Source organism: Salvelinus fontinalis, chromosome 18, assembly GCF_029448725.1.
Source record: "Salvelinus fontinalis isolate EN_2023a chromosome 18, ASM2944872v1, whole genome shotgun sequence".
In the NCBI taxonomy this organism is placed as follows: domain Eukaryota; kingdom Metazoa; phylum Chordata; class Actinopteri; order Salmoniformes; family Salmonidae; genus Salvelinus; species Salvelinus fontinalis.
This window is the reverse complement of record NC_074682.1, coordinates 31,732,133-31,743,155: the sequence shown is the minus strand read 5'-3', so window position 1 is coordinate 31,743,155 and position 11,023 is coordinate 31,732,133. Positions and strand designations below refer to the sequence as shown.

General features: G+C 42.5%; 1 protein-coding gene across 1 annotated transcript; it reads right to left on the bottom strand.

Annotated features, from left to right (window-relative positions):
- Positions 1-91: 91 nt before the first annotated feature.
- Positions 92-10,753, bottom strand: LOC129815292 (serine/arginine-rich splicing factor 3-like). The gene is made up of 7 exons (XM_055868964.1): positions 10,644-10,753; positions 10,134-10,191; positions 9,733-9,943; positions 9,497-9,619; positions 7,886-7,924; positions 796-882; positions 92-651 (listed from the first exon to the last, which is right to left on the bottom strand). Exons 2-7 carry the CDS (start codon positions 10,138-10,140, stop codon positions 624-626), a joined length of 495 nt encoding a protein of 164 aa, XP_055724939.1. The 5' UTR covers positions 10,141-10,191; positions 10,644-10,753; the 3' UTR covers positions 92-623.
- Between the last annotated feature and the right edge of the window lie 270 nt (positions 10,754-11,023).

Here is an 11,023-nt window from a genome sequence, read left to right as displayed (position 1 = left end):
CTTGCAATGTGGGTAGAGCTCAACAAATCAGTCAGAATCAATTAAATATGCAGAAGTTAAAATGGGATGTACTCAAGCAGAGATAGACAAATTTCCACTTGAAGAACAATTTAATGACAAAGCTTTTGAGTTAGAACAGTTCGTTTATCTCCCATCCAAGATCAACAGTCACAATCAAAATTCTACATCATTCAATAATACAAAAATGTATGCCCAGTGAAACATGTTACCAAATGTTTAATTCAATCACTCAAACAGTTTAACAGAAACAAATAAAGTAGTTATGCATTTCCCACATTGACAGATACTCCCTATATTTAGGCTGGACTGAATGTTCAAAACCAACCCCTGCCCCTATTGGACAATGTGTTAGGTGTAGTTGGACAGTAAGTCAGTCATCTGTATGCTTAAACAAGTGAAAATGAGACATTTGGTAGAATAAAGACAGTAATTTGAAATATACAGCTTTCAAAAACAGTTGTTTCACAGATGGACAGACATGGCTGTCTCACCTAAACACAAATCTAAAAAGGTTAATCATTTAAAAATGAAATGCACTCATCCAGAACCTGATTCTATACAAGACATCCTCAGGTTTGGACTGAGTTCAGACTGTCAGACACTCACTTTCTCTCAGCGGTCCTGGAGCGGCTGGGGAAAAAAATACAGAAGTTGTCAGAAACAAGAATAACTTGCACAATGCATTACTACAATCCATAGGCCTAAAAAATACAAGTCTATATAGGAAGACGCCTGTCAATACACAGACGCCAGTGAACACACACACACATTTACCTCCGAGACCTTGAGAAGGATCTTGAAGGTTTTTGGTTCCTGTTTCTGGAGATAGACCTTTCTCTTCTTCGGTCTCTTGACAGAGACCTAGAGAAGAACAAGTTAGTGTTTCCAAAGTACTGACATGTATTCAGATATATCAGGATTATTACATTTGAACAACAGTCACTTGAAACTAGACAGCCCCAATTAGTACCAACAATGTGAGAACCATGTGTACTAGGGGTGTAACGGTACACGTAGTGAGGAAGCTCTGTTCAGTCAACCCTGTGAACCTGAATACAGAAAATAAACACTGTATTGTAGGCCTATGCACCTCGAGTAAATACCTATGGCTTACGTTAACTAGACCCCATGGGGCTTCCCAAGCTGCGCAGCGGTATAAGGCACTGCATCGCAGTGCTTGAAGCGTCACTACAGACCTGGGTTTGATCCCAGGATGTCACAACCGTGAGTCCCATAGGGCAGCGCACAATTGGCCCAGCGCCGTCCAGGTTAGGGGAGGGTTTGGTATTACTTGGCTCATCGCACTCTAGCGACTCGTTGTGGCGGGCCGTGTGCCTGTAAGCTGACTTCGGTCAGCAGCTGAACTGTGTTTTCTGCGACACATTGGTGCGGCTGGCTTCCGGGTTACGCAAGCATGTGTTAAGCGTGGTTTGGCGGGTTATGTTTCGGAGAACGCATGGCTCGACCGCCGCCTCTCCCGAGCCCGTTGGGGAATTGCAGCAATGAGACAAAATCGTAATTGGATAAGGCCAGACGGATTACCAGGACGTGTACTGCGAGCATGCGCTGACCGACTGGCAAGTGTCTTCACTGATATTTTCAACCTCTCCCTGTCCGAGTCTGTAATACCAACATGTTTTAAGCAGACAACCAGTCCCTGGGCCCAAGAACACTAAGGTAACCTGCCTAAATGACTACCGACCTGTAGCACTACCGACCCGTAGCACTCACGTCTGTAGCCATGAAGTGCTTTGAAAGGCTGGTCATGGCTCACATCAACACCATTATCCCAGAAACTCTAAACCCACTCCAATTTGCATACCACCCCAACAGATCCACAGATGAGTGCAATAGAGATTGTATCCACACTGCCCTTCCCCACCTGGACAAAAGGAACACCTATGTTAGAATGCTATTCATTGCCTACAGCTCAGCGTTCAACACCACAGTACCCTCACAGCGCATCAATAAGCTAAGGACCTTGGGAATAAACACCTCCCTCTGCAACTGGATCCTGGACTTCCTGACGGGCCACCCCCAGGTGGTAAGGGTAGGCAACAACACATCCGCCACACTGATCCTCACCACAGGAGCCAGTCAGGGTGCGTGCTCAGTCCCCTCCTATACTCCCTGTTCACCCACAACTGCACAGCGGATTACCGACAACAATGAGACACCCTATAGGGAGGTGGTCAGAGACCTGGCCGTGTGGTGCCAGGACAACAACCTCTCCCTCAACGTGATGAAGACAAAAGGAGATGATTGTGGACTACAGGAAATGGAGGACCGAGCACACACCCACTCATCAACACAGCTGTAGTGGAGCAGGTTGAGAGCGTCAAGTTCCTTGGTATCAACAAACTAACATGGTCCAAGCACACCAATACAGTCGTGAAGAACCTATTCCCCTTCAGGAGACTGAAAAGACTTGGCATAGGTCCTCAGATACTCTAAAGGTTCTATAGCTGCACCATCGAGAGCATCCTGACTGGTTGCATCACTGCCTGGTATGGCAACTGTTCGGCCTCCGAACGCAAGGCACTACAGAGGGTAGTGCGTACGTCCCAGTACCTCACTGGAGCCAAGCTTCCTGCCATCCAGGACCTCTATACCAGATGGTAAGAGGAAGGCCCTAAAAATGGTCAAAGACTCCAGCCACCCTAGTCAGACTCTCGGCTACTGCACAGCAAGCGGTACCGGAGAGCCATGGCTAGGTCCAAGAGGCGTCTAAACAGCTTCTACCCCCAAGCCATAAGACTCCTGAACATCTAATCAAATAGCTACCAAGAATATTTGCATTCCCCCCCCTTTTACACCACTGCTACTCTTATCTATGCACAGTCACTTTAACTCTACATGTACACTACCGTTCAAAAATTTGGGGTCACTTAGAAATGCCCATGTAAAAATAAAAAATAAAGACATTTTTGTCCATTAAAATAAATTGTTACACAATGTTCTATACTGTATTTCTAATGTTGTAAATTACTATTGTAGCTGGAAATGGCAGATTTCTTTAGGCGTAGAGGCCCATTATCAGCAACCATCACTCCTGTGTTCCAATGACAAGTTGTGTCATTTTAAAAGGCTAATTGATCATTAGAAAACCTTTTTTGCAATTATGTTAGCATAGTTAAACTGTTGTATTGATTAAAGAAGCAATAAAACTGGCCTTTAGACTAGTTGAGTATCTGGAGCATCAGCATTTCTGGGTTCGATTACAGGCTCAAAATGGCCAGAAACAAATAACTTTCTTCTAAAACTGTAAATGAGAACTTGTTTAACTGGCCTACCTGGTGAAATAAAATAAAAGCGTGTCAGTCTATTCTGAGAAATTAAGGATACTTCATGTGAGAAATTGCCAAGAAACTGAAGATCTCGTACAACGCTGTGTACTATTCCCTTCAAAGAACACAGCAAACTGGCTCTAACCAGAATAGTGGGAGGCCCCGGTGCACAAATGAGCAAGAGGACAAGTACATTATTGTTTAGTTTGAGAAAGACGCCGCTCACATCCTCAACTGGCAGCTTCTTAAATAGTACACGCAAAACATTAGTCTCGATGTCAGTGAAAAGGCGACTCCGGGATACTGGCCTTCTAGGCAGAGTTCCTCTGTCCAGTGTCTGTTCTTTTGCCCATCTTAATCTTTTATTTTTATTGGACAGTCTGAGATATGTTTTTTTCTTTGCAACTCTGCCTACAATGCCAGCATCCCGGAGTCGCCTCTTCACTATTGACATTGAGACTGGTGTTTTGCGGGTACTATTTAAATTAAGCTGCCAGTTGAGGACTTGTGAGGCATCTGTTTCTCAAACTAGGTAGGCCAGTTGAGAACAAGTTCTCATTTAGTTTCAGAAAAAAAAAGAAGAAATCTGGACATTTTGAGCCTGTAATCAAACCCAAAAATTCTGATACTCCAGATACTCTACTCGTCTAAAAGGCCCATTTTATTGTTTCTTTAAAATCAGAACAACATTTCTCAGTTCTCTGTGCTAACATAATTGCAAAAGGTTTTTCTAATGATCAATTAGCCTTTTTAAAACGATAAAATGCATTTGTGATCAATTTGTCATTTTATTGAACAAAAATATGCTTTTCTTTCAAAAACAAGGACATTACTAAGTGACCCCAAACTTTTGAACTGTAGTGTACTCAACTACATTGACTAACATGTGCCCCCGCACATTGACTCTGCACTGGTAACCCCTTTATATAGTCTCGCTATTGTTATTTTTCTGTTGCTCTTTAACTACTTATTTGTACTTTAAAACGGCAGTTAGTTAGGGGCCTGTAAGTACAGTTGGAGTCGGAAGTTTACATACACTTAGGTTGGAGACATTTAAAACTCGTTTATCAACCACTCCACAAATTTATTGTTAACAAACTATAGTTTTGGCGAGTCGGTTAGTACATCTACTTTGTGCATGACAGAAGTAATTTTCCCAACAATTGGTTACAGACAGATTGTGTCACAATTCCAGTGGGTCAGAAGTTTACATACACTAAGGTGACTGTGCCTTTAAACAGTTTGGAGAATTCCAGAAAATTATGTCATGGCTTTAGAAGCTTCTGATAAATGATGTCAATTAGCCTGAGTCAATTGGAGGTGTACCTGTGGATGTATTTCAAGCCCTACCTTCAAACTCATTGCATCTTTGCTTGACATCACGGGAAAATCAAAAGAAATCAGCCAAGACCTCAGAAAAAAAAATGGTAGACCTCCACAAGTCTGGTTCATCCGTGGGAGCAATTTCCAAACGCCTGAAGGTTCCACGTTCATCTGTACAAACAATAGCACGCAAGTATAAACACCATGGGACCACGCAGCCGTCATACCACTCAGGAAGGAGATGTGTTCTGTTTCCTAGAGATGAACGTACTTTGGTGCGAAAAGTGCAAACCAATCCCAGAACAGCAAAGGACCATGTGAAGATGCTGGAGGAAACGGGTACAAAAGTATCTATATCCACAGTAAAACGAGTCCTATATCGACATAACCTGAAAGGCTGCTCAGCAAGTTAGAAGCCAGTGCTCCAAAATCGCCATAAAGCCAGACTACGGTTTGCAACTGCACGTGGGGACAAAGATCGTACTTTTTGGAAAAATGTCCTCTGGTCTGATTAAACAAAAATACAACTGTCTGACCATAATGACCGCTGTTATGTTTGGAGGAAGAAGGGCGAGGCTTGCAAGCCGAAGAACACCATCCCAACCGTGAAGCACTGGGTGGCAGCATCATGTTGTGGGAGTGCTTTGCTGCAGGAGGGACTGGACACTTCACAAAATAGATGGAATCATGAGACAGGAAAATTGTGGATATATTGGAGAAACATCTGAAGATATCAGTCAGGAAGTTACAGGTTAGTCGCAATCGGGTCTTCCAAATGGACAATGACTTCCAAAGTTGTGGCAAAATGGCTTAAGAACAACAAAGTCAAGGTATTGGAATGGCCATCACAAAGCCCTGACCTCAATCATATAGAACATTTGTGGGCAGAACTGAAAAAGATTGTGCGAGCAAGGATGCCTTCAAACCTGACTCAGTTACACCAACTCTGTCTGGAGGAATGGGCCAAAATTCACCCAACTTATTGTGGGAAGCTTGTGGAAGGCTACCCGAAAAATTTGACCCAAATTAAACACTGAGTGTATGTAAACTTCTGACCAACTGGGAATGTGAAGAAAGAAAAAAGCTGAAATAAATAACTACTATTATTCTGACATTTCACATTCTTAAAATGAAGTGGTGATCCTAACTGACCTAAAACAGGTAATTTTTTACTAGGGTTAAATGTCAGGAATAGTGAAAAACTGAGTTTAAATGTATTTGGCTAGGGTGTATGTAAACTTCCAACTTCAACTGTAAGAATTTCATTGTAAGGTCTACCCCTGTTGTATTCGGCGCATGTGACTCATAAAATTTGATTTATTTTAGTTTTGAATAATGGGTTGGTATTCCTGATTGTGCTTTCATCAAGCATTACAGGACTCATGATCATACATGTAAATAAGGAATAGCACCACTTTGTAGTTTATTAAATAAACATTTACTACAGAAACTGTTGGCATTTAATTTTCCCGCTGTACCGAAACAGAACCGTAACCCCGTGGGTTTGGTGTACTGTTACACCCCTAATCTGTACTAGACCGATCTACTATTGGGTACAGATACAGTGGGGCAAAAAAGTATTTAGTCAGCCACCAATTGTGCAAGTTCTCCCACTTAAAGATGAGGCCTGTAATTTCCATCATAGGTAGTACACTTCAACTATGACAGACAAAATTTGATTTTTTTTCTCTCCAGAAAATCACATTGTAGGATTTTTAATGAATTTACTTGCAAATTATGGTGGAAAATAAGTATTTGCTCACCCACAAACAAGCAAGATTTCCGGCTCTCACAGACCTGTAACTTCTTATTTAACAAGAGGCTCCTCTGTCCTCCACTCGTTACCTGTATTAAATGGCAGCTGTTTGAACTTGTTATCAGTATAAAAGACACCTGTCCACAACCTCAAACAGTCACACTCCAAACTCCACTATGGCAAAGACCAAAGAGCTGTCCAAGGACACCAGAAACAAAATTGTAGACCTGCAATAGGCTGGGAAGACTGAATCTGCAATAGGTAAGCAGCTTGGTTTGAAGAAATCAACTGTGGGAGCAATTATTAGGACATGGGAGACATACAAGACCACTGATAATCTCCCTCGATCTGGGGCTCCACGCAAGATCTCACCCCGTGGGGTCAAAATGATCACAAGAACGGTGAGCAAAAATCCCAGAACCACGCGGGGGGACCTAGTGAATGACCTGCAGAGAGCTGGGACCAAAGTAACAAAGCCTACCATCAGTAACACACTACGCCGCCAGGGACTCAAATCCTGCAGTGCCAGACGTGTCCCCCTGCTTAAGCCAGTACATGTCCAGGCCCGTCTGAAGTTTGCTAGAGAGCATTTGGATGATCCAGAAGAAGATTGGGAGAATGTCATATGGTCAGATGAAACCAAAATATAACTTTTTGGTAAAAACTCAACTCGTCGTGTTTGGAGGACAAAGAATGCCGAGTTGCATCCAAAGAACACCATACCTACTGTGAAGCATGGGGGTGGAAACATCATGCTTTGGGGCTGTTTTTCTGCAAAGGGACCAGGACGACTGATCCGTGTAAAGGAAAGAATGAATGGGGCCATGTATCGTGAGATTTTGAGTGAAAACCTCCTTCCATCAGCAAGGGCATTGAAGATGAAACATGTCTGGGTCTTTCAGCATGACAATGATCCCAAACACACCGCCCAGGCAATGAAGGAGTGGCTTCGTAAGAAGCATTTCAAGGTCCTGGAGTGGCCTAGCCAGTCTCCAGATCTCAACCCCATAAATCTTTGGAGGGAGTTGAAAGTCCGTGTTTCCCAGCAACAGCCCCAAAACGTCACTGCTCTAGAGGAGATATGCATGGAGGAATGGGTCAAAATACCAGCAACAGTGTGTGAAAACCTTGTGAGGACTTTCAGAAAACGTTTGACCTCTGTCATTGCCAACAAAGGGTATATAACAAAGTATTGAGATAAAGTTTTGTTATTGACCAAATACTTATTTTCCACCATAATTTGCAAATAAATTCATTAAAAATCCTACAATGTGATTTTCTGGATTTTTTTTTCTCATTTTGTCTGTCATAGTTGAAGTGTACCTATGATGAAAATTACAGGCCTCTCATCTTTTTAAGTGGGAGAACTTGCACAATTGGTGGCTGACTAAATACTTTTTTCCCCCCAATGTATATTCATATTTGTTTGGAAGACTATAGTTAGCTACCACAACACTGATTACGTTGGAGGCTGGGGTAAAGAGGCACTTAGGCTCACCTGCTGCGACTGCGGCTGAAACTCCTCCTCCTAGGAGAGCTGGAGGTGGATGGAGCAGGAAAAACAGTTAATACAGTGCATAAAGGCATCAACTCCAATCAAATATGGCATTCCTTATCCCTGAAGAAACACCATTCCAATCATTTAACAATACCACACAGCCTTCCTCTTTCTGCAGACAGATCAGAATAGGACATCCTCTCTGCACCCCTGCTAGAGGACAGAATGCTTGGACAACCAACTGAGGTCAAAATGAGACCTCTTATAAAACCAAGTGAGACAATGAATTAGAGAGAACATTTAAGTACAGGTATGCAGACTTAAGCTACATACTGTACTGTTTGTTGCATAGATGTACATAGGGCACACTACCAATATTGGACCTCATACAGTTCATGCTAACCAGGGCAGCTCCAAGACCACAGAACTTTTGAGTTTAAGGATAAAAGCTTTATTTGTGATCTATGGGAGGGGGATTCAAGATTCTTATTATTGTACTCACAAGTTGATGTTTGAAACTAAATTCAAATGACAATTTCCATGACCGCCAATTCCATATCATCAAGCAGCTGTAAAACCAAACCTGTGGTAAGCATGACACTACAAAAAGCAGGAGAAAAGGAACTTACTATTTTTTCAGGTTTGGACACAAGATAGAAATGACGCAAGGAAGCCAGACTGATGGCGAGGGAGGTAGAATTTGCAGAGAGGATTTGCCACAAGTTGCAAGTGTTGGAGATATGAAGTTGGTTGGCTGGAGGGGGTACAGTAGTTGTAGATTTTCCCTGTCTTTTTGGGGTTAGCCGAGGGCTGCTGTGCTGCTTGTAGGTAGTTGTGTTGATAATTGGGGAAAAGAGTTAAAAATCGCTGATTGGTCGGAATTGTGAGGTGGGCTGCGACGATGCCGATCGGGTTAAGGTTGGAGGAGGCTGAGAGCTGCATGCTCAGGAACCAATAGGCTGGAACATGACAGGCCATGCCTGGGTCATGTGACACGGCACCAGCCAAGCTGATTGGGTGGGGCACGGTGCTGGCGCTGGTCAGTGGTCACATGATGCTGTAAGAGGACTAGTTGACTGTCTGAGAGGGTGGTGAGAAGAGGGATGGTGATGACTCTGCAACGGGGTTTATTTTTATTAATATAGATAGAAAAAAATCAAACTGAGAAAAGTGAAACAAAACTAACATCCATATAGTAATCAAACAAGTGTCCCCTTTATCGGAATTTGTTCCAATGATCTAAAATGTAATTTCAAAAATGTATTGCCTAGATCTAAACAAATGATGCCTGAATTAAGCTTTTCAAAATCACCTAAATTGTCGCTGTTAAAAGGGGACCCAATCCCGGCGATGAGTAAATTAACATTTCCCAGCTCTGATTGTGTCCATAGTAAAAAAAAGTTATATCGTATCACGGCACTAACCAACCTACAGTGCGGGATCCTGTGTCAGGTCCAAGCGTTTAAATTGAAATTATAGTACATATGGAACAGTTGGAAGTGAGGGAGATGTGATGGAGGGGTTGATTGGCAAGGTAGGTGATCAACACTTGTAGAACTACATGTTAAAAGTGGGTGAGAATAAGTGTAGGTGAGAGGTGATGTATTATACCGGCGTCTGACAGGCGGGCTCCCACGGCGCCTGCTGCTGTAGTCTTCACGTCCAGGGCGACGGCTCCTCGAGCGTTTATCCCCATTGGACAATTCAACTCTCACTCTGCAGCCACACAGCGTCCTGGTCACATGGAGCAATAACAGAATCACAAGTTAAACTGGAATATTCTTTCAATGTTTGTATGTCATGAGGTATGACCCAAATAATCAAGTGAATTTCCCCTTGAGGCCTACCGTCCATCCAGTTCTCTGACAGCATCGGTTGCATCTCTGGGATCCTCAAACTCGACAAAGGCAAAGCCTGGGGGGTTCCTAGCCACCCACACACTCCGCAGAGGGCCATAGTACACAAACGCCCTCTCCAACTCAGTCTTGTTACCACTGTTGCCCAAGTTCCCTACATACACCTTGCAATCCAGAGGACAATCTCTGAGATGAGCAGGTTCTGAGAGTGAAAGGTTAGAGAGGAAAATTAAATAATCTAGATGAGATCCAGTCATGCACAATTACATTCATGAATATATTATGAAATCCATATATCGTGATTTGTGACAACGCTGTAAGTGCCAAGCAGTTAGTTATTTTCATTTTCAGATCAGGAGACCGGAAAAGACGATAGATGCATAGCTAATTACCTCCCATCTCTCGACGGATCCTGGTTTCCTTTGAAGGGCTTACGAAATAATAAATAAACTGGAACAAAAGAGGGAGTCTTGATTAGTTAGCTAGGTACCGGACAAGTTATAGTGCTTAGCCAACGTTAGCCAATATTAACGTTAGGTTTCGACCTTGCTACTTTGCTAGCTATAGCTAAGTAGTTAACGAAACAATGAGATTGATTAAATACAACTTAACACGATTGATAGTTACACCTTTAAGCAAAAAGTGAATGGTTAGATGCATTTAAAAATTACAGTTAGTAAAAAAAAAAAAAGACATTAAATTGTATCACTCTAGTTAGCCAATGATGTTCATTGTTAGTTTCCATTAGCTAGCAGCCACATTAGCCGTGGAGGCGCATCAGGGTAAGCTAGCTAGCTGGCTTTTGTTGACGGTTCAATTTAACTGAAGATAAACTATTTTACAGTGCATGCTATTAAATCTTAAATTGTTTTCATCCCAAGTTCCATGAATAGAAATGTTACCAGTTATGTATTGGTCAAAGTCTCCAATTACAGCTCCGAAGAATCTTTGCTAGCAGCAGAAAAAGTCCACAAGGCGTTCGAAAATGGCGTTGACCGGAAATAAATCATCTTGCTAGCCAGTTTGTGGAAAAAATATTAGAGAAAGGCCTCATCCAGCAGACTGTCGACCAATCGCGTTGACGTTGTCATGCTGCGTCACACGGTTTCTAAACTTATCGTCACGCAATCCCTTCTCAATGTAAGGGAATGAGTCGAGAAACCTGCCCGTTTTCCTCAAAAGTACGTACTGTCACGATTCCAAAGCTATATGATAGTAGAGAGAAAAAGTGAATTATCTCACATGTCGGAAAATATGTGTAATGTTGTACTTCTTGTTGATA